This window comes from Galeopterus variegatus, unplaced genomic scaffold (genome assembly GCF_000696425.1).
Source record: "Galeopterus variegatus unplaced genomic scaffold, G_variegatus-3.0.2 Scaffold4689, whole genome shotgun sequence".
Classification (NCBI taxonomy): domain Eukaryota; kingdom Metazoa; phylum Chordata; class Mammalia; order Dermoptera; family Cynocephalidae; genus Galeopterus; species Galeopterus variegatus.
In genome coordinates this window covers 106795-130064 of record NW_007730800.1, presented here as the reverse complement: position 1 = coordinate 130064, position 23270 = coordinate 106795, and the positions used below count along the sequence as shown (strand labels likewise).

The following is a 23270-nucleotide window of genomic DNA, read 5'->3' as shown; positions in this document are numbered from 1 at the left end:
TGTTTCAAGACCCATATTCATGTTTTTTACTCATAGTTCTTTTCTAAATTTAACACTGTCTCTTTTAGCTGACAAGATCTATATTTCAATATTCTCTAATTTCCTTTTAGTCTCATTCTCAAGCCTTTATCCATGCTGTATGATCTAGAAAATAAAACTTTATGTAAAAGTAGGAATGTTCCATAACTTTATTGTCCAAAACAGTAAGCATATATGGTTATTAAGCACTTGAAATATGGCTAGTGCAACTGAAAAAATTGAAGTTTTAGTTTGCACTAATTTAAATTTAAGTGTAAATAACTAAATATGGCTAGTGGTTACAATACTGTACAGTCCAGGTATAGAATTTGAAAAATGGGTTATTAGGGAATCTCTTTGCTTTTTATTTCTTGAACCCCCTTAAAGTCAACAATAAACTATCAAGATTTTTATTACTTCCTATATCTCTTGGACAGTCTCCTGAATTTTTGTCTCCTAATTGACTGCTTCCTTCAAGACTGCTTCCAAGGAATCTTTGTACTGAAAACTTTGTGAAACCTTGTACATCTGAGAATATTTTAATATGCCCTCAACACTGAATGACAATTGGTTGAAATCAAACAATTGGCTAGTTTTTAGAACCAAAGATCTTGCATACATAAAAAACATTACTTCATTGTTGTCTTTCCAGCATCACTGTTGAGAAATATATCAGCATGATTATTGTTCCTTCATAGGTGATCTGGTCTTTCTCTCTGGAAGCTTTTAAAATTTTCTTTCTGCTTTTGATATTATTAAATTTCACTATAATTAACTTGAGCATGGGTTTTCTTTAGCTCTCTTGTTTGGAGCTCTAAGACTCCTTCAATGTAAGGTCATTTTTTTTTTTTTTTTTTTTTTTTTTTTTCAGGTTTTTTTTTTTTTTTTTTTTTTTTTTTTTAGCTCTGAGAAATTTTTTCCTGTTATTTCTTATTTCTTCAAGTGTTTTCTTCTTTCCATGTTTTTTAATGGGATTTTTATTATCCAGATGTTATTTCATTCTCCATCTTTTTTTTCTTCCTGTCTTACCTTTTACATTTTCTATTTCCATTCTTTTCCATTGCCTTCTGTTTTTTTTTTTGTGTGTGTGTGTGTGTGTGTGTGTGTGTGTGTGACCGGTAAGGGGATCGCAACCCTTGGCTGGGGTGTCGTCCACACTGCACTCAGCCAGTGAGCACACCGGCCATCCCTACATAGGATCTGAACCCGCGGCCTCCATGCTCCCAGCGCCACACTCTCCTGAGTGAGCCACAGGGTCAGCCCGCCTTCTGGAAGATTTATTCAGAATGATCTTTTTCCAATGATTAGTTCATTCTTTGCCTTTATTCATACTATTCTTATCCAATACTTTGTTTTGATTCCAATTATTATGCTTTTCATATTTCTTTATGATTGTTGTTTTTGCTTCATATACCTAATATCATCCCTTGTTTCCTTACAAATAGTCTTAATACTTATTTTAACTTTTTTTACTTCATCAAACCCAATTCTGCTTCACATGGTATATACCATTCAGTTTTTTTACCCATCCCTTTAGAGTAAGTATACTCAACATGTTTACCAATTTTGGCCTGCCAGCTTGTGGTTTCCCTTGAGAGTATTGCCTATCCCCTCAATATGTATTAAGGAAAGGTAGTTTATGCCTCCAGCTTTATTTTATTTTATTTTATTTTGCTCAGGATTGTTTTGGCTATTCAGAGTCTTTTGTTCCATATGAAAGGTAAGATTGTTCATTCCATTTCTGTGAAAAATGTCATTGGTATTTTGATAGGGATTTAATTGAATTGGTAGATCGCTTTGGGTAGTATAGACATTTTCACAATGTTAATCCTTCCAATCCAGGAGTATTCCATCTTTTCATGTCTTCTTTATTTCAGAAGTGGTTTGTAGTTCTCATTGTAGAGGTCTTCCACCTCCTTGGTTAAATCGATCCCTAGATATTTTACTTTTTGTGTGACAATTGTAAATGGGCTTACTTTATTTCCCTTTCTGTTAGTTCATTATTTCAGTATATAAATGCAACTGATTTGGGGGTACTTATTTTGTATCCTGCAACATTACTGAAGTTATTAAACAGCTCTAAGAGTTTTTTAATAAAGTCACTAGGTTTTTCTCTATATAGTATCATGTCATCTGCAAAGAGAGACAGTTTGACTTCATCTTTTCCAATCTGGATTCCCTTTATTTCTTTCTCTTGCCTGATTGCTCTGGCTAGTACCTCCAGTACTATGTTAAACAGTAGTGGAGAGAGTGGGCATCCTTGTTCCTGTTCTTAAGGGAAAGACCCCCAGATTTTCCCCATTCAGGATGATACTGGCAGTGGGCTTGTCATAAATGGCTTTTATTATGTTGAGATACTTTCCTTCTATACCTAATTTATTGAGAGTCTTTATCATGAAGGGATTTTGAATTTTGTCAAATGCTTTAGCTCCGACCTACCTTTCCCAGTAAATTTAGAAGATAAAGTGTATGTCACAAGAATACTAATGAACCACTGCTGATCATACCAATTGGCTTTCACTCCACAAGGCAATTTCCCTGGTAAGAGTTTTATATTTAAATTTCAGTGCAAGATGGCACTTATATCAGGCAAATTACCTATTTGTAATACATCAGACCTGGCAGTTTTGCGGAGGGGGGGGGGAATGGAGTAGTGACTTCCCAGTATTGGCAGGTAGTCCTGCATCTACTTTCATCAGTGCCTCACTTTAGCATGGGTTTCTCCTGCCTTGACTTTACCCTGTCTATACCAGAAGCTCAGCTATTGCTACAGGTTTGTTTTCAAGGGGCAGTTAATGATTGTATGTAAAGAATTTGAGGAAGATGCATGAGAAAAATTTAAATGATTTCTTCCAGTCTCTGTTACCGCTGGTGGCCCTTGGCTTTAGCCTGTAACACAACTGCACACTTACACATACCAGTTCAAAACAGCTTTCAATCGTCCTAGAAAATGAAATTCTTACAGCTGTTCATTGTATGTATGTGTCTGTGTGTGTGTGTGCACATGTGTTGCTTGCTGCTGTTAATTACTAAAATCTAAACTTTTCTTTCTTTATTTCTCCAGAGATCAGCAGCTATACTAATTTAACATCTGCTGGAATCAAGAGTTTTGGTCTTTATCACAACAGCAATGGGAAAACTGATATTTTTTTAATGCAGTGGATGATGTTATCAAACTTGTGTTTCCAAAAGGCATCTCTGGCTACAGCATTTGGAGGAAAACAAGAGTGGATATGAGAATATCAATTAAGGCTTCATTAGTCCAAATAATCTTGGTCCAGAGTAGTTATGACAGAAACAAAGAGCAGACTTGTAAGATATTTAGAAGATAAAACCTGCAAGACTTGGTGATGGATTGTGTATTTTGGAAGAAAAATGGGAAAGTGTTAGGGTGACACCTAAATATCAGAATCTGTAAAAGAATGGAGTGTGTTCTTTCTGTAGATAGAGAGCACTGATAAAGGAAAATGCGTGGTGAAGAGGAAAGGAGAAAGTCTTAAGCCTGGTTCTGAACATTTCATTTGAAGGGGCTTTCAAAACATCCAAAAGGAGATCTCAACAACTCACTTAGACATCCAGGTTCAGATCTCAGAGAAGAAATCTGAACTGGGGACATAAAGTTGAGTCAAATGGCAGTATAGCACAGCAGTAAAATACATGGAATCTTCAGTGAGACAAACTGGATTTGGAATCTGGCTCCACAACTGTCAAGCTGTACTACCTCTGGAAAGTTAGTACCCTCTCTGTGCATCAGTTTCTTCATCTGTATATAACAATTCTTACTAGAAGTTAGGACTGAGTTAATATTTGCAAAGCACTTAGAAAAGTGCCTGACACATAGTATTATATATGTGTTTGATAGCATAATAAATGGATAGAGGTGGTGATTCAAGCCATGGGCATGAACATATCACTTGGGAGGCAAAAGAGTTTGAGAAAATATGAGGATCAGTGATCAAGATTTAAGGAACTTCCTTATTTAATGATTAAAAAAAAGGGAGGGATAGATCTTCAAAAGAGACAGAGTAGGAATGGACAAAAAGGTTAGGAAAACTAGGAAAGTATATTGCCTTGGAATCCACAGTGATGAAATAACAGCACTTATGAGTAAAGATTTTGAAAGAGTGTAAGATAGACAGCATCAATTGCAATAGAAAGCTGAATGAGTAGTTTAATGAGTACAGTGGATGCTGTGATGTACCTCCCAGACCTCCCGTCAGGAATGGAGGTCATATTCCCCTAGCTCCTGGGAGTGCTGCCAGCAGAGATGCCTCAGCTTTCAGCTTCCTTGAATAATTGCCTTGGCTAAAGGGGTCCTTCTTGCAAAATGCATGAACCTTTCCTCCACACAGCCCTCATTCAGTAGCTGATTACCACAGGACCCAAAAGCCCATTCCTTTCACCCCACTTTCTAGAGAAACCTTAGAAAGTCTCTCCCAGTTTTAGATCTCTACATGGGATAGGCTAAGAACTTTGTTGAGACTGGGCATCACAGCCTAATTTCTCCTTCTGATTTATTTTGCTTCTCTTCCATAGATACTAATCTCCAATAAGCTTCCTGCAATACCAAGGTCTGTTCTAAGAGTTTCCCAGGGGACCCAATTGTTGGCACTGACTTTTATTTACAGGGAGTAGTGATGGATATGAAGAGAAGTCAGAATATAAAAGGTAAGAAATGAGTGGTAAGTGAGAAAATGAAACAAGCAAGAACAGGAAACTCTTTCAAGTAATTTTGCTTTCACAGATAGGAGGGTGACCAAAACGCAAGACAGTATTAAGGGCTCACCACCCCATCCTCTGTTTACTATGGGAGATATTTGACTGAAAGATAAGTACTAGTTATAGATACAGGATTTTATACAGCTGAAGTTAACAAAGAGTGGACAGTAGTTAGAGAGTGCCACTTTCTGTTAATACTTCAGGATATGAAGTTCTTTAATCAGTATTACCTCATTAAGAAGTTAGAGGAATGAGTAACCCTCATTTTTAAAGACCAAAAGAAACCTTTAAATTGCTACCTTATGTGAGTCTCATAAATTTGAATAGTGTGAACCATTACGCACAGGAACTGTCATAAAACTGAATCTTCAAAACCACTCCGCCCACACCTTTTTCCTAGCTCCAGCTGAACTAGAATTTCCAACCCCTTCACCAGAAACTGAACCCATTTTTCAGCGACTTAACAGCAGGATTCAAGAGACTTCCGAAAAACTTTTCTCTTGAGATCCAACCAAGTTGCCAAAAAAAAAAAAAAAAAAAGGTTACACAGGGAACGAAACTATGAGAATGAACGAATTAACTGTATGATAATAAGTAATAGTTTTGACCAAGCCTGATCGTGAGCGTGGAGCAAAGGGTTAAATAAATCTAGAGGCAAGGATTCAGGAAAGAAAAAAAATGATAAACCTTCAGAGAAGTAGCAACAATACATCGCTGGCCACAGGCAAGCGTTTAATACTTTCACATGCCAGGAGTGTATGACAACCCCCCAAAAACCCTGCCAACGTCTTTTAAAGCACTGCCAGGAGAGGAAAACCTACACCAGCAGCGAGTACAAAGGCAGAAAATTTAGGACTGACCCCGGAAACATTTTATTTTGCGTAGGCGTCTGGAGAATTTTCTTTTGCTATTCGTTCCTTGATCCGGAAGAAGAGATTGCAAACCTCACTTGCCATTGGGTTGCAACATAAAGGCGGAGCTTTACCGAACCAGTCACCTCAGCTACCGGATGTGACGAACGCGGAAGCAGCAGGCTGAGTTCTGCTCTCGCCAGCGGCTTTGGCGGGCGGGGTCGACAGAGCCAGGTTGCACGGCGTCCACCATTGAGACGGCCCTCAGAGGGGCGTCGCTTACGACCACGCCTCCCGCGCCTGCTCCAGGGAGTTCTGGGGCGATTACGTAGGCTCTGGGGGGCGGAGACTTGGGCCGGCGCTCTCAGCGTTAGGCAGAGAAGGCGTCGTCACCCGCCTGGAGTCTTCCGGCTTCTGGGTGGCGCCACCTCCCTCGGAAGCCTGGGAGTAGGCTCTCTGGAGAACCTTCCTCTCTCCCTTCCGCACAGAACCCACCCCGTAGTTGCTGCAGACAACTCCAGCCCAACATTCTCTCGGTCTTGTTCTCGCCCCTTTGAGAACTGCGGCCCCACTCGACCCACTTTCCTGGATGAGCTGTTCCCTCCCATCCCTATAAAATGTCCAATAATTTGCAGAGGGTCTTCCTGAAACCCGCAGAGGAAAGTTCAGGCAACGCCTCGCATTGGTAAGTACCGGTTTCGAATACTCCACACGCCCGCCCCTCGCCCAGTCTCTTAGCAGCGTGTCCAGTCGCCTGTCGTTTCAGGACACTCTGCACTTCTGAGGAGCTTGACACTGTAGGGTGCGCCACTCCAGCGGGAAGTGCTTGTCTCCGGCGCTTATAGCCCTTAGACCACGTTCTCCTGGAAATGTAAAACCTCTTTAGAGCCTGAGGCGGGCAGCCCCTTCCCTCGTTCGCAGCACTCCAGCGTCTCAAGTTTCATGGGCGGAGTAGATCTCCACGGGAAAGGAAAATCAGCATGGCCGACGCTCTTGTGTGACCAAAGCCTTCTGGAACATTCTCGCGCAAACGCAGAAAAACACGCAGCAGTCGGCGCGGATTAGCAAGTGTAGCCGTGGTGGAGCTGCACCATTAGGGAAAATAGAGTTAGAAAGAAAGGATATATATAGCTGAAGAAAAATGGTTTTAGAAGAAGGGAATTAAATATTTTAAAAATTGAAATAATAGCTTTATATGAAGAGAGAAAAGTAAAAATAGAGAAATTGTGTAAAATCAGTGCTTTTGGACAGAGTATTTGAAGCAGGTAGAATGAGAAGGAATCTCATTGGCTGTCAATGTAGAGGAACTATATTTGACATGGGGAGATTCCAACTACATTCTTAAATTTTAAATTTAGAGAACACATTACCAGTAACTAAGTTTTTTTTTAAGCTTGTATTAATCAAGATTAAATAGGAACAAAATGTTAGCTAAGGCAGAATGTTTTGAACTTGTAGTCTCCATGGTTACTGGATGTACTGTAAGTGGTGAGAAAGATAATAGATCTGCAGAAGGAAAAGGAATGAGCATGGAAACTAAGATGCAGAACTCATGAAAATGCCTCAGTTTTGAATCTGTAAATACTAGCACCTAGAAATATTTTAAAGATTAAGCGAATGAATAAATGTAGAATAGAGTGTAGAAAAAGAATAAAGCTCTATTTAAACGTTAGCTATTACTATTATAAAAATACATCTTTAATTTTGTACACATTTTAGCCTAGGAAGTAGGTTTCTTTTAATTACAAGTATATACACAACCGGATTGTAATGGAGGCTTAAGTTATGATGATTCTTTAAAAACATGCAAAATATTTTAAAGGGAAATGGTCACTAATAGCAGTGAGCTAAAACAATATTGAAGAACTGCCAAGAAAGGACCATTGTATTTCAAACCATAAAAAGAGCCAGCTTTTGTGTACGTGTTTTTTTGTTTGTTTGTTTTTGTTTTTTAATTTTGTGGTGAAAGTTTGAGGGAAGAGGCAGAAATAGTGTCATGTATAGATATGCAAAAGTAGAATTACCATTTAATGATTGTTTAATTTCTCCTATGTTATTTTAGTACCTGGATGTTTCGTGACATCTCACTTAATGTAACTTACAGGCAATTTGTTTTAGGATTGCATTCTTTTTTAATATCAGGGATAAGCTATAGAACTTTACATTTTTATTTATTGTGTACTTTAATTCTTTTATCTGGTTTCTAATCCTTTTGGCTATATTGGGAATTTTTTTATAACATTGCAAATTGAAATATGTTTTGGTTACATTCGTAAGTCATTTTGAGTTAATTAACTCATTGATTTATGCATTATTGTTTTTATTATCTTTGAATGCATTTATTTAAGTCACTGAGGTTTTACATCACATATTTGGGACTTTTATTAGATGTCTTTCTGAAGCTGTTTGACACTTTGGTTATTGGTTGTATATTTGATTCTATTCCGTTTTGTAAGTAACAATCTGCATGATGTTCAAATATAATTTTGTAAGTAATGTAATTAATGCCAGCTCTTTTAGTTTATTGGAAGCTTAGATTTCTTATTTTTTGATAATATTTTTGATGGTATTAACACTTATTTTCTTAAGTTAAAATGACTGTACAATCATATATCATTTATTTTCTGTAGATGTTTGAATTTTTCTTGAATTACTGCTTTTTTCCTTTTTAAAAATTTTTAGTAATGTGATACAGATGTTTATCATTTGTAGTATCTCTAATTCACCAGGGCATTGAATGGAAAGTCCAAATTTAATCTTAAAGTACAAAGGAAAGATCTGGAAGATATTTGTGATAGCATACATTTATTTTGATTTGGGTTTTATTAGCAAAGAGCAAAGCAGGAGTCAGAATGGTATAGTGGGAAGAATGTAAGCTTTGGAGTTAAAGATATCTAGGTTCATATCCTAGTTCACCACTTACTACTATCAGTACGGTTTAAACATTTGGTCAAACAGCATTCATTGAGTGCCAACTATGTATGTGATACACTGCTTAAATGGGGAGGCTGATTAAAGAATAGGACATGGGCTGTACCCATGAGAAACCTTACAGTCTGGGGGAGGGGAGATGTAATAATTTTATGATAGCATTGTGCACAAGATGCTGTAAGGGCGTAGAGGAAGGGAGTTGTAGGAAGGTTTCAGGAGCAGCCAAGTTGGGAAACTAAGTATCAGCTATCCAGTTAAAGATGAATGGGAATTTGCTCAGGCAGAGGGAATTGGTAAATAAATCATGAGTATGTTTTATTACTAACAATTGGTGTTAGTAATAAATTGCTTGATTCTGTACTAAAAGTAATAAATAGATAGACTTCATCTATTGGAAATTGTTCAAAGGATTTTAAGAAAAGGATTTTAAGAAAATGACAGGGATGGTCAGTATGCATTTTGGATAACTGATGGCAGTGTGAATTTGAGGGTGAGGGATCCACATCAAAGGATTTTACTTCAGTTATCTTTTCAGAAATTCTGAGGGCCTGAACTAGCTGATGTATAGTAGAGGTTGGATTCAAAGAAATGTGGAAAGGAATTTAGGAATTTAACAATTCACCTTGTTAGTGAATTGGCACAAAGAAAGGTGGATCAATTATGATGTAAGTTTTCTGGGTAGATATTGGTAAATTAACTGAGATGAGAAACCAAGAAAGCAATCTGAGAAATAATTGAATGTGAAAGTCAGGCAGAATCAGAACTGAAAATAGATACTTGGGAGTTATTATCTTAGAGATACTTGTATTATAATACAAGCCTATGATTATACATCCCACGTTAATAGGAATTAAGATGTCATGTGTTGTCAATTGGCTTCTATCCTCCCTTAGCCTTTGTTTTCAAATGATGAGCTAAAATTAGGGTTCTCACCAGGAGGCTTGGTTTGATTTGAAAGATGATGTTTCATTATCACTTCAGTGTGCATTTAGTTGTATACAGTGTAAGTTTTATTATCTTTACTTTTGTGATTTATGTGAGTGTGTAGGGGAGGGAGGGAGAGAAAGACATACATACACACATACACACGTACAATACTGTGTAATGAAATCTGTTATTAATCTCTCAGTTTATGCACTTGATATTTTTTGGACTCTGTTATGGCAGGGTTATGCTAAGATGAATGAATAGAGTGGATAAGTTTGCTCAAGGAGAGCCTGTAATTATGAGTAAGTCATTTAATATTTTTAAACCTCCATTTTCACAACTGTAAAATGGAAAAGGTAATACCCACCTTGCTGGGTTGTTGCTTAGAAGTACAGTTAATGACAACTATTATAATAACGTATCTATTATGTACATGATATTTATATATTATTGTATATGTTATTACAATACGTCCCTATATATATATGTATATATATATATTTTACATTATGTAGGTACATAATGTTATATCATAGATAATAAGATGGAAAATTTCTTAGCGATTGAAAAAATATATTTCACAAAAATATTCATTAGCCTCCAATGATTTTATCTTTTCATTTCTAATATGCAAATGCCTTAATCAGCATTAGAATAGTCAAAAATGTCAGAAGCTATATAATATCATCATCATATTTAATAAGCCTTTTTATTAAAGTTCTCATCATATTTTCGATTTACCAGATTCATTCATTTCCTTATTTTTGGAAACCAATTACATATTTTAATGGAGGGTAATAACTGTCATGCTCCTGGAGAATAATTTCATTGACTTCTCATAGCAAACCTTATTTTTACCAATTGACATATGAAGAAGTAGATTTGAAGAGGTTAAGTACATTTTTCAGTCAACTAGTATTTGGAAGAGCCAGGATTGAAGCCTGTAATTTTCTAATGTATTCCTCTTTTCTCCTTTAAAGTTTTAAACTGCATTACTTTTCCATAGTAGTTTGTCAGTTCAAACAACAGCTGATGTAAAGTAATTGGCATGTTGATGATTCTTCTCTTTAAGTGACCAGACCAGAGCATGGTATGCAGAATATTGTTCTAGTTTTACTTTTGGCATTAGCTGGCAGAATATGATCTTTAAGAAAACAGAGTCTTTGTAAGGTTTTAGTTAGTATCTTAAATGGAAGGTTCCTTCTAGATCTGAAAAAAACATACGTTGATTGAAGGAATATGAATTTCAACCTGTTTTGTCACTTCTCTCCTTAGCATAGTGCATTTCAGTTTAATTTTTAGAACTCATTCCATTTTGTTGCCAGGAAATCGTGGATTGTTTTTTATTACAGCTTGTAGGATTCAATTCAGCTAACATTATTGTCTACAATGTCCGGTTGCTCTATTAGATGCAGAGGATATAGATATGAATAGGATAACCTACCTTTAAGGAATTTATAGTCTGTGGTGGATTATGTGACTCTCTACTGATATATTGACATAAAGGAAGCTGCATTTTCCTTTTTGGAGATGAAATAGAAGAAAAGAAAGGGGTAAAAATCCAATGATTAGATTTGAAAATGGTTTGTACATTAGTTACAAATTTTGTTTTGTAAAGCAGAAATGTAGAGGCCATATAATGTAGTGTGAAATATCAGAAATCTGTGTAATTTGTTTAAATACCATGTTAATTAAATCGTGATTGCTCCTTTTCTAATAATTGTAAAGTCATGGGTTCTCCTTTGTTGAAGTTTCTAATTTGTTAGGCAGATATTACTGATAGATGAAGTACGTAAGTAAGCTAAAGGAGAGTAAACAATAAAAGGCATTCAGACAGTTGACTTGAAATGGCAGTTGGAAAGAACTGCATCATTTCTTATATAATATTTTCTGAGGACCCGCTATGCTTCCTATTGGAAGAACAATTGCAATTTAAATGCTTCAGTCTCTCACCTTCAAGGAATTTAAATTTTACTGAGGAAAACAATACTTTACTCATTTTAAAAAATTAGCTAATAAATTAAAGGTAAGGAAGAGAAGGCATATATAACTCAGAGCATTAGTGGCACCAATGGAAGTACCTTAGGGAGTATGAATTGAAAGAAATTAATGTGAGTTTGCGTGACTGGCAGATATTTCATGGAGAAGATAGAATTTGATCCTCATTTTATATTGTTGGAAAAGAAAAAAAATAAAGAGTACTTAGAGTAAATAATGTACTTGGCATGTTCCAGAATAGCAAAGAGATCTCTCTGGTAACAGCAGAGATTTCATGTTGAGAATCTGTAGACAGTACTGTTGTGGAGATTGGTTGGGGCTAGATTGTAGATGATTTTCATGTCAAACCGAATTAGCAATAATGAATGTTGAAACATTGAGCTATGAGGTAACAGGATGAAAACCATTTTAATCTGCCAGAAGTGCATAGTCAATAGTGGCAGTAGTCAGAAAAACTAGTTTAAACATCACATTAAAGTATAGGGATGAAACGATGAGTGCTAGACACAACATGAAGGTCTGTTCTAGATGGTGGAAGTTGCAGTGGTGCAGAAAGAAAATATGGGTAAGATCTGTTAAAAAGAAAACTTTATAGACTTGGTGATTCATTTAGTATATGTGTATTGAATGTTTACCTTTTGTAAACATGTGCAAGGTGCTGTGGGCAAATCAAAAGTGAATAAGAAGGATGATAAAGAAAAGTCAGATGACTAGGTGATTTAAAACCTATATTAGATAGTATAGCTGCCACATGGTTTTATGGGAGTATAGAGTGCTGGTTTTCAATAGAAAATAATTTTAACTTGTTGAATTTAAAGTGATGGTATTAAAAATGAAACTTTTTGGTAAGATATCACAAATATGGAGCTAAGGTCAATATTAGGGAACAGGAATAAAAGGATATAACTATGGGAGTTGTTATTGTGAGGGAGATAGCTGAGGGAAATAGTTGAAGCCATGAAAATTAGTACAGTCTTTAAGAAAGACTGTCTTGCAGGAGAAAAATAGGGTCAAGAAGTGTACTTTGGGGAATAGTCATAATTGGATGCAGAAAATGAAGAATAAAGGGAGCATTAACAAAGTCAAGAGAAACAAATTGTACACAAGAAAACCACAATAGGGAAGAGGTTCAAGATAGAGAGTTAGATAATTAGCTAGCATTATCAGTTGCAACAGAAAGAACCTAGGGACTGAGGATAGAGTAAAGACAGATTTAATTGTGAAGACATTTCGTTATCTTTGAGAATGAGGTTTTAGTAGAATACTAAGAAAGAAAACAACACTGCAGAAGAGTGGGCTTCAAGACAGCTTTCTTGCATGTTCTTAATTATGGCTCATTAACATCATCTACCAACTTCCTATCACTGAATTGGTACCTAGCTCACAATTTTCCTTTTAATCTGTCATGACTAGTAATTCTATATTTTATCATTTTAATAATACCAATATCCTAAAGTCTTTTGCTTCTCTTTGATTTTTGTTGTACCCTTCTGAAGCCACTCCAACCTTGGATGAACTCAGCAATATGCTTTCTTTTTGCCTATGCCTGGTGAGAGAAGGGAAATCTCACAAGAGTACAGATGGGTACCACTACAAATTCATAAACACTATCTGTCTGTCTGAGCCATCAATATTACCTGGCAACTCTCGTATTTTCTGTGGTCAGTTTATTCTCAAAGATTGTTTCAAATCTGATTCTCCTCAAGTGTCTCCCTGTTTTTGCTCTTATTCTTAGCAGATGATGTCCTGTACTATTTTATAAAGAAAATAAAATCCCTTAGATCAAAATTACCTCAGCCTTCTGACACCAAAGCTGTAGGTTTACCTGCAAATGTACCTAACCTTTCCTCAAGTTCCAATGGAAGGAGATATTTTTCCAGTTTTCTTAAAGGTTTGGTCCCTCTACATGTTTTCTGGTTCCCATTTCCTACCTCCTTCTCGTTGATTATCCCTCTTTCTCCTTTTCGCAAGTTTCTTCCTCCTAACTGGTTCACATGAGCATTTACATATGTTCTGGTTCATCTAAACTTAAAAAAAGAAGTAAAAAAGAAGGATCCCTTCTTTGACCCCATTTCTCCTCCAGCTTCTTGCCAGTCTTTCTTTTCTTCATGACAGAGTTCATAAAAGAGTTGTCTATACTTGGTATATTCATATTCACACTCCTCAGCAACTCCTCTCCTCACCAAACTGCTCATATTAAAGCCATCAATTGACCCTCATGCTGTTATTTCCAGTGAACATTTTTAATCCTTGTCTTCCTTGGCATCTCACAAACTTTAATAGAATTGCCCAATTTTTTGGCATCAGAAGTGATGGTTTTCCTTCTACCACTCTAATGTTTTAGGCATGAAAGGACCAGCATTAGTGTGCTGAATGAATTGAAAGGGAGAGGATATGACTGAAGGAAAGAGGATTAATTATGATGCTACTGTTGGAGTTTAAGCCAGAGATGATGTTTGCTTGGACTACAGTGGTGACAGTTGATTTGGAAGGAATTGAACAGATCAACAGAAATTTAGGAGATAATGTCAATAAGATTTTGTGATGGATTGAATATTGGGGATAAACAGGATTTATCTGCTCTGACTTAAATATCTAAGAAAGATGAGATGTTATTTACCAAAGAAGAAAATACTGAAGGAGAAGGGATTTTGAGGGTTAAGGTGGGCAGAGATATTCTGGTCATGTTGAGTTTTAGGAATCTTTGAGATTCTGAATGGAAATGATATATATGCCTGAATCTCAAAGAAGCTACAGATACAAATATTGAAATTGTCGATATATGTGATAATTTAATTGAAGTCATGCATATAAAAGAAATCACCTAGGAAAAGAGTACAGACTAGGAAGAGTTTTGTCTGAACTTTGGTGAACTACATTTAAAGGTCTATTCAAATAGGATAAGTTAGCAAAGAAGACTGAGTTGTCACTACAGAGGTAGGAGAATGTCCTTTCTAGGAAGCCTTGGGAGCAGACTATTTTAAGAAGAGGAGCAAGCATTTTGTTATTCATTCAAATACATATACTTATCTGACTTAATAATAATTGCCCGTTCACATGTTCACATACTGGTAGTTTATGTTCTTTAAGGGATTTTAGGTTGATCTAGCCTGGGAGCCAGCAAACATTTTCTGTGATGGGCCAGATAGTAAGTGTTGTAGGTTTAGGCTTTTTGAGCCATATGATCTCTGCTGTAACTACTCAACTCTACCATCGTAACATGAAAGCAGCCATATACAAAACATAAAAAATGAGTGTGAACTATGTACTAGTACAACTTTATTTAGAGATACTGAAATTTGAGTTGTGTAATTTTTATGTCATGAAATACTATTCTTTTTTATTTTTTTCAATCATTTTAAATATAAAAACCATTCTTAGCTTGTAGGCTGTACAAATACAGAGACTGTGTATATACAGGCTGTAGTTTACTGATCCTTTTCCCATAATTCAGCCTGGTGCCTAAACCATAACAGACACTCAATAAAGTTTTGTTTAATGCATTAATGTTGAATAAGTTTTCATCCAGTTGAAATGTGCTTTTTTGGGAGGCAAGGAGGTGATGAAGGTGGAGTTTCATCTTTAAGCCTTGAAAGCAAGAATTCACACTTTTCTTTGGCTTCATGCTTCTCATTAGAGATGAACTTTTAATTTACTTAAAGTCAGTATAATATTTTGAAGCACCATGAAGTGTTCAGAAGACTTAAATTTTTGTAGGGATAGGATGGTGTTATTTGGGTTGCAGAAAGGTAAAACTGAGTTCCAGCACTTCCTAGGATGCATTGAACTTTTGGCAGTTATTTTTATTATTACCTGAGAGTTTTAAAACTAAACTATCAGTAGTAAAAAACACCTTTATGCTTTTGAGACTCCTAATAATTATTGTTATTTTTGCCCTTGAATTTTTTTCTTCATTTGACCTTAGTCATCTGAGACCCTACTGGGTCTGTAGGATGTGGACTCTGCACTCATGTTGGTAGAATTTAGCATGAGAGACAGTCTATAGACAAGCAAACTAGCATAGTTAATATATGGTGACAACCTGTGATATGTATCATGAAGGAAATTAACAGATGTAACATAGACCAATTATGAAGGAATGGCAAGGATAGTCAAGGTGGTCAGAGAATGTATCTCTTCGGAAATATAATTTATGCTGAGTCTTGACCTAAGTGAAAAGTTGGGTGGGGGAGGAGTGCCTAAGTGGAGTGATAACGTGCAATGGCATTAAGTCCCATGAGAGCTCAGTATTTTCAAGGGGCTGAAAGATAGTTTTAGGTATAAATAACTTGAGGTGTCTACATTGAAGTAATCCCCATGTAATTGATTATACACACAAATTAGCATATATTGGTTTTTCTTAAGACAATTTGTACTAAGAAATAGCTCATAAGCATGAGGATCAAAATTGGCTGGATAAAAAATAAATTATTGATTTCCATTCTGTTCCATATTGATTGAAAACTATTCAGCTAAAATTATGGTAATATATGTATGGATTCATAGGCAATTGATAGTAAACTAATATAAATAATTGCTATACCGAGGACTATTTAGCACCAAACTTCAAATGCACTGAAACAATAAAGAAGAAAATCGTTTCTATATGAATAACTTGGTTAAGTCTATGATACAAAAATGTGGCAGACTAAGGTATCACCTTAAGAGATGTCTTAAGCAAAAGAAGAATGGCTGACAGTAGAACTTGCGAATCATTGTCAGTCGGAAGATGACAGATTGGGGGGAAATAGAGGGAAATAGAACAAACATAAGTGGAGGTGGAATGAGAATCCTGATCAGTAAGTGCAAAAAGGGGAATAAGAGGATATTTCCCTAAGTAGGAGGAGAAGGGATGCTGGTAATAGTTTAAGAGGAACCTATTCTAGTGGCATTATTTTATACAGGTAAAACCTTAGAAATGTCTACTTTTCGTTTTAGGAGTAAATGTTAATATCTCATACCCATTGCCTAATTATTTGAGAAGATCTAAATCAAAGCTAACTATATTTTTGATAATCTCTTCTATTTCAAAATCTTTGTTTTATAACATTTCACTTTGAAAACTCAAAATGAAAAATTATATACTTTTATTATATTTTAATATTTTAAAATATTTGCAAATATTTGTTTTTAAATAAAATGTATATACCATGTAGTATGTTGTATTTATTTACTTATAATGTTCTTTTAAGTGTTTCAGGATGCATGTACCAAGTAGTTCAGACGATTGGCTCGGATGGAAAAAATCTTCTGCAGTTACTTCCAATTCCTAATTCTTCTGGAAATCTTATACCACTAGTTCAATCTTCAGTCATGTCTGATACTTTGAAAGGGAATACAGGAAAACCAGTTCAAGTTACTTTTCAGACTCAGATTTCCAGTTCTTCCACAAGTGCATCAGTTCAATTGCCCATTTTTCAGCCAGCCAGTTCTTCAAACTATTTTCTTACAAGGACAGTAGATTCAGCAGAAAGAGGTAGAGTTACTTCAGTGGGAACTGAACAATTTGCTTCATCAGTTTCTAAAGTTCAGAGTCATGGTGTGAAAATTGATGGACTCACCATGCAAACATTTGCTGTTCCTCCCTCCTCAACACAAAATGATTCATCTTATATTGTAGTCAATACTCAGAGCCTTCCAATGACTGTGAAGTCTCCAGTTTTGCCTTCTGGGCATCATTTACAGATTCCAGCCCATGCTGAAGTGAAATCTGTACCAGCGTCATCATTGCCTCCTTTGGTTCAGCAAAAGATACTTGCAACTGCAACCACAAGTACCTCAGGAACAGTTGAGGCCTCCCAAATGCCAACTGTTATTTACGTGTCTCCTGTAAAAACAGTGAAAAATGTAGTTACCAAGAACTTTCAAAACATTTACCCCAAACCTGTTACAGAAATAGCAAAGCCACTGATACTAAATACTACACAGTTTCCAATGAATGTTGCTACAGAGACACAATTTAAAGGTGATCAGCATTCTCAAGCTACTCCTGTGAAATGGATTTTTCATGAAAATCTACAACCTTGTACTCCATCTGTTGTTCCTGTTAAGTCTTCAAACACTGTGGCTTCAAAGGTTTTAAAAACTTTTGTAGACAGGAAAAGCTTGGGAGATAATACTATAAATATGCCACCATTGAGTACCATCGATCCTAGTGGGACACAGTCCAAAAGTATGCCTATTAAAGATAATGCTTTAGTTATGTTTAATGGGAAAGTCTATCTATTGGCTAAAAAGGGGACAGATGTTCTGCCATCACCAAATGACCAACAGAATTCTGTTTCTCCTGATATTCCTCTAAGAAAAGACACATCACAGATAGTGAGCTCAAGCCCAGTCACAGACATATCCAGAGAGGTTGTAAATATTGTTTTGGCTAAAAGCAAATCTTCCCAGATGGAGACAAAATCACTTTCAAATACCAAGCTTGCCTCCATGATCAATCTAAGTGCAGAGAAGAATAAAAAAGTGGAGAAACCATCTCTTTCTACCACAAATCCACATAATATGAACCAATGCAGTAACTACTTAAAACAGAGTAAGACTTTATTTACAAAGCCAGTCTTTCCAGATGGATTTAGTACAGGACAAAATGCCCCCAGAAAAGGAAATACCATCCAGAGCATAGAGGAAATAAGTTCCTCTGTTGATGCAACAACTGTTACTTCACAACAGTGTGTTTTCAGAGACCAAGAACCAAAGGTAATTTTCCCATGTCAGGGTATTCTTTTTATATATCTATATAGAAAATTTTTCTTTCTTAATTCTCAAAGTGATCTATGATACTTTCTCCCCTGTCCCCCACCCCACCACACACGTACCATACACACATGAATGCTTACTTAAGTCAAAGCTTTCATCTGAGTATTTGAGGAGGAGTCCAGTTAGAAGAGTCAAACAATATCTTTCTGTTGAATCATTTGGCATGTTAAATCTTTAAAGTAAAACAAGCAAAAAATCGTAGAACAGGTTTAAGAGGGTCCGGGAAGGATAATGTGAATTCAAAGCTTAGTAAAATTGTGTGTGTGTGTGTGTATGCATACATATGTACACATTCATATATATGCACATATGTATTTAATAGCCTACTTTTAGTATATGAAGAGGTCAATCTGCATATAAGAGAACTGATTTTTGTGTGGTTTTTTTTGTGTGTGTGTGGTGGTGGTGATGGGGAGATACTTAGCAATTTTGGGGGGTAGACAATGGAAAGGGTGGGACAGGACTAGTCAGTACATTTCAGTCATTTGTGGAAATGGGATTTTTAACAACATCTTTCATTGATGGTTTGTTTTGGGGGTTTTTTTGTCCTTTGGTGGACAAGTTTTCTTTCCTATTTTTAGCCCTTCTTTCTGACTTTTTTTCCAATTACCCAACATACTCAGATAGTTACCTGTCTGTTCTACTTATGTGTGTGTGTGTGCTTATTAAGTATTTATACCCACCTTTTCCTTGCTTACTTAGAGGTGAACTTAATAATGTCAGCATCTCTTCCCTTCAGTACAGAATTCATTGAACTCTGGTGATGTAAGGAGATAAATTCTGATTGTTAAGTACAAGATTGATTAAAAGCATAAGGCTTTTCCAGAAGACTACAATTTCTAAATAATGTCATATAGATTATTTTTAAGTTGTCATTAGTCTGTATTTTCATTTCAGTTGCTTGGGAATTGACTACCTGTTAACCTTTCTAGTGCAACCAATTAAATAAAGAATTGTTTATATTCCCTGCAAGGAATATTTTAAATTTGTACTCAGTTAAATTCAGTTTTTTGAGTGGTGGTAAGGCAAAGGTAGTGTAAACCAACCATTTAGGATTTTAAAGCATGATGTGTTCTTTTATGTAAGATGAGGTAATCAGTTATTAGTCTGATAAAATAATTTGAGTAATTAGCAGTATGTTTGTGTTTTCTTTTCTTAATTCCAGATCCAGAATGAGATGGCATCGACATTAGAAAAAGGTATTCAAGAAAGAAATAACAAGAAAGATTCTCAAGGAAGAAGTAGTAAGGCATTATATCTGAAGAGTGATGCTGAATTTAAAAAGATATTTGGTCTTACTAAAGATGTGAGAGTGTGCCTTTCTCGAATTCCTGACCATCTGGGCTCTGGAGAAGGTTTTGATTCCTTTAACAGTTTGGTGAAGAGTGGAACTTACAAAGAGACAGAGTTTGTGGTAAAGAAAGAAGAAAGAAAACAGGTAATAGATTTTAAAGGGTCCTTTGTAGATACTAAAAAGATTCTTAAATGTATTTATTTTCTTGATTTGGTTTTTAGCCTTGTTCATTAGTATGAATGATAATTGTTACCAAATTTGCAAATGTGTGTATTATACCAAAATAATATACCAAAAAGAACCATATATGCATAAATGGTAAAATGCATGTACAGTAAAAGATGTTGTTTTAAGTGTTTTTATTCACCTTCTATGTTGTTCATTGTAGCAATATAAGAAAGTGGCCCTGGCTTTTTAACTAGTTATCCTACTTTGAAGACTCTATCTAAAGGAAGTAATCCATGTGTAGTACATACTATAAGCATGCAGATGTTCACTGCAGTATTATGTAGTACAAACATTTAAGCAACCTATACAGTCAATAATAATGAAATGTCCCTATAACTTTGTCTACTGTCATTCAACTTATGAATATTTTATTATTATTTAAAATCTGAACTCACACTTTCTCAATGAAAATCTTTCACATGTGCTTACTATGCAAAGGAATAGAAAAAATGAAATCAATTGTATTTTTCAGGCGCTTCACAAGTGCTGTTACATTTTTGCTGGTAGGTCAGTATGGCTTCTAATACTTGATTGGAGCAGGAAAATATGAATTAACCAACTTATTCTCAGTGAATATGATTAGGACGTTGATGTTCATTCTGACACCATACAGTGGGAACCATTTTTTTCCTGCTGTAGTTGTCCTCAGTAAATTTCACTGAATTGAATTTAGTTGCTAAATATTTATATCTGCAAACTTTGTTAAATTTAAGAGTACACTACATATATATGGCAATAACATTTTGTTTTTCTTTTGGAATCTTACTCAATGTCACAACAGAGTTTTGATAAGAAAAGAAAAGTAAAAACCATTAAGAAGATGGATCACACAAAGAAGAGAAAAACCGAGAATGCTTATAACACAGTCAATGTCAGCAGTTCCCAACTTCTTAGCAGTATTTTACCAACTCCAGATGTATCTCAACATAACATTCTCACAAATCGCACCAAAACTAGAGGAGAAAAGAGATCTGAGAAAATACACTATACTCATGAGAAGCAGGAGAAAGGCACGTTGAGTTCAAATGCAGCTTTCGAACAAAGTCATTCCTTTAATAAAAATTACACTGAAGATATTTTCCCAGTAATGCCACCAGACTTAGAAGAAACCATTCGAGATGAAAAAATAAGAAGACTTAAACAGGTGCTGAGAGAGAAAGAAGCAGCTCTTGACGAAATGCGTAAGAAGATGCACCAAAAATAATAAAATGTCTTATACTTAAAGACTTCGAAATAGCTGTTTTTAAAATATACTTTTGTATTAATAAGTTAATTACAGATGCATTCTGAAAGTCTGAATAAGAAACATGTTTTTTCATCAGTTGATTTTAAAATTTTATTTAAGGAATACAGAAAAGGTTGATTCATATATGACTTGTGAGTAATCTACATGGTACCTGAATCTTTGTCTTAGAAACATTTTTGGAAGGAAAAATGTTATATTTTTCTATTATTTTAACTCAGATTCCCCAAGTTTGAATATTTGTTCAGGGTTTTTGTTATTGTTTGTATCTTTAGCTAAGTCACTTAGGTGTTACTCCAACAATAGATAAGTATTGTATACTGTTGAAATTCTACAGTCCAAAAGAGGAAATCAGCTCTAAACTTAGCTTTAGCACGGGTTTGTATATGTACTTGCTTGGTATTTTTACCATAAAATGATTATACCTTCTACTCACCATTGTTTGTTTTTTTTTTAATTCCATGATAGAAAATGTATTATAGCAGCATTACTTAAATATTCAAACATTCTCAAGAGTGAGGGACACTTGTTTTGTAACTTTACAAAGTAATTTTCTATAATCCAAAATGGGTTTTAGAATTTAGGTCATTTGATGTATTTGCTTAAAGTGATGTGTTGTGTTATTCCTAGGAAAATGTATTTTTTGTGTGTTTATTAATACACACTTAGATTGAAAAATAGAGCTGAACAATGGTCACATTTAGTACTTTTTAAATTGTAATGTATAATTTTTCTGTGGGGAAATAAGCATATTCATGCATTGCTAGTGGGAATGCAAAAGTTTATTAATTGCAATATCATTTTTAATTGCAAAGTATTGGAAACAATGTAAGTGCCCACTCAAGGAAGAGTGGTTGAATAAACTATGGTATGTCACACAGTGGAATATTAAAAAGCTGTAAGAAATGAATGAGGAAGAGCTCTCTGAATTGATATGGAGTGATTTCCAAGATACACTGTAAAGTGAAAAAAGCAAAGCACAAAAGAATATCTATATGTAGCGTGCCTACCCATCATGTAAGAAAGAAGGGATATAAGAAAGTACATAGTTATCTGCTCATTTGTTCAAAAGAAATACAGGAAGGATAAATCAAAAACTAGTGAGACTGAATACCTACAGGAAAAGGGATAGAATAGGGAAATGTGTTAGCAACAATGAAGTGAAGTAACATTTCTCTGGTTATATCTTTTAATATATCTCTGACTCTTGGAATCATAGCAATGTTTCACATATCCTTTACATATCCCCAAATAAACGAATGATTAAAACCAGCCAGGAAGTAGGGGGAACCCCAAGTGGAATACAAATAGTAACAAATGAAAGCAAATGGTATTAAGAATGAATAACAACCACACTTAAAGGAGGAAAGGAAGTAAATAACTAACCTAAGTTAACTATAGAGCGGTATCTTGACTGGACCCTAAAAAGCTAAAGAAAAAAAAACAGTACTTAAGTGCTGTAATCTACTTAGTAAAAGGATTTCTCACAGGTGTGTGAGAGAGCAATCCTGAAACTACCTTTACATATATACTAGAACTGAACAGATAGGTACATATATTGTGGATAATGAAAGCCAGATTTCTGACTATTGGAGAAAGACATTGTAAGGAAAGGAGGAAGACTAAAATACACCCTGTGGTTTTGGATTGGAATTAAGAAATATACATTCATATGTTGCATAACTCAGCCTAGAAGCAGTGATGCTCCAGAAGAGTGAGCACACCTAGCTTCAGATTTTGGTTACTAAACACCATTCTTCAACATAAGGAACCAGGGCTCATTGGAGAAGTTGTTGATTCCAGAGCTGGGCAAGGAAAATACAAGATCAGCCTAGAACATCTTATGGTGTCAGAGGTAAATGCTCCAAAAAAAAGGTGGGCGTTTATATTAAAAAAAAAAAAAAAAAAAAACCCCCGAAAACATTTTAGGGTGTAAGGGAAAAATCCCCAAAAAAAAGGGGGGGGTTTTTTTAAAAAAAAAAAAAAACCCCCGAAAACATTTTAGGGTGTAAGGGAAAAATCCCCAAAAAAAAGGGGGGGGTTTTTTTAAAAAAAAAAAAAAACCCCCGAAAACATTTTAGGGTGTAAGGGAAAAATCCCCAAAAAAAAGGGGGGCGTTTATATTAAAAAAAAAAAAAAAAAAAACTCAAGCTCCTAATAACCAGAGTTGAGATAGTTTTAACAAGTAATGATAGTATTTAACCCCTAGAATAAAGTATACCTATGACTTTATACTAATATAAAAATAAAATGGGAAAGAAGGGGTAGCTCTTTATTACAGCTCAATTGCAATTAATAA

The 23270-nt window shown here is 35.2% G+C and overlaps 1 protein-coding gene across 3 annotated transcripts; it reads left to right on the top strand.

The window, feature by feature from the left end:
* Positions 1 to 5970: 5970 nt before the first annotated feature.
* LRIF1 (ligand dependent nuclear receptor interacting factor 1) lies at positions 5971 to 21888 on the top strand. 3 transcript variants are annotated; one of them, XM_008588155.1, is made up of 4 exons: positions 5971 to 6273; positions 16637 to 18146; positions 19372 to 19644; positions 20510 to 21888. In XM_008588155.1, the coding sequence occupies exons 1-4, from the start codon at positions 6206 to 6208 to the stop codon at positions 20930 to 20932; spliced, it is 2274 nt and encodes a 757-aa protein (XP_008586377.1). In that variant the 5' UTR covers positions 5971 to 6205; the 3' UTR covers positions 20933 to 21888. The 3 variants fall into 3 exon arrangements, with proteins under 3 accessions (XP_008586377.1, XP_008586379.1, XP_008586378.1); XM_008588156.1 differs by having other exon boundaries at positions 6200 to 6273; positions 16645 to 18146; XM_008588157.1 differs by lacking the exon at positions 16637 to 18146 and having other exon boundaries at positions 6188 to 6273.
* The last annotated feature ends 1382 nt before the right edge of the window (positions 21889 to 23270 follow it).

Coding starts and splice junctions, on each gene's coding strand:
- LRIF1 (XM_008588155.1), top strand. CDS start 6,206: ATGTCCAATAATTTGCAGAGGGTCTTCCTGAAACCCGCAGAGGAAAGT. Junction 6,274..16,636: donor TCAGGCAACGCCTCGCATTG/GTAAGTACCGGT, acceptor TGTTCTTTTAAG/TGTTTCAGGATGCATGTACC. Junction 18,147..19,371: donor TCAGAGACCAAGAACCAAAG/GTAATTTTCCCA, acceptor TCTTAATTCCAG/ATCCAGAATGAGATGGCATC.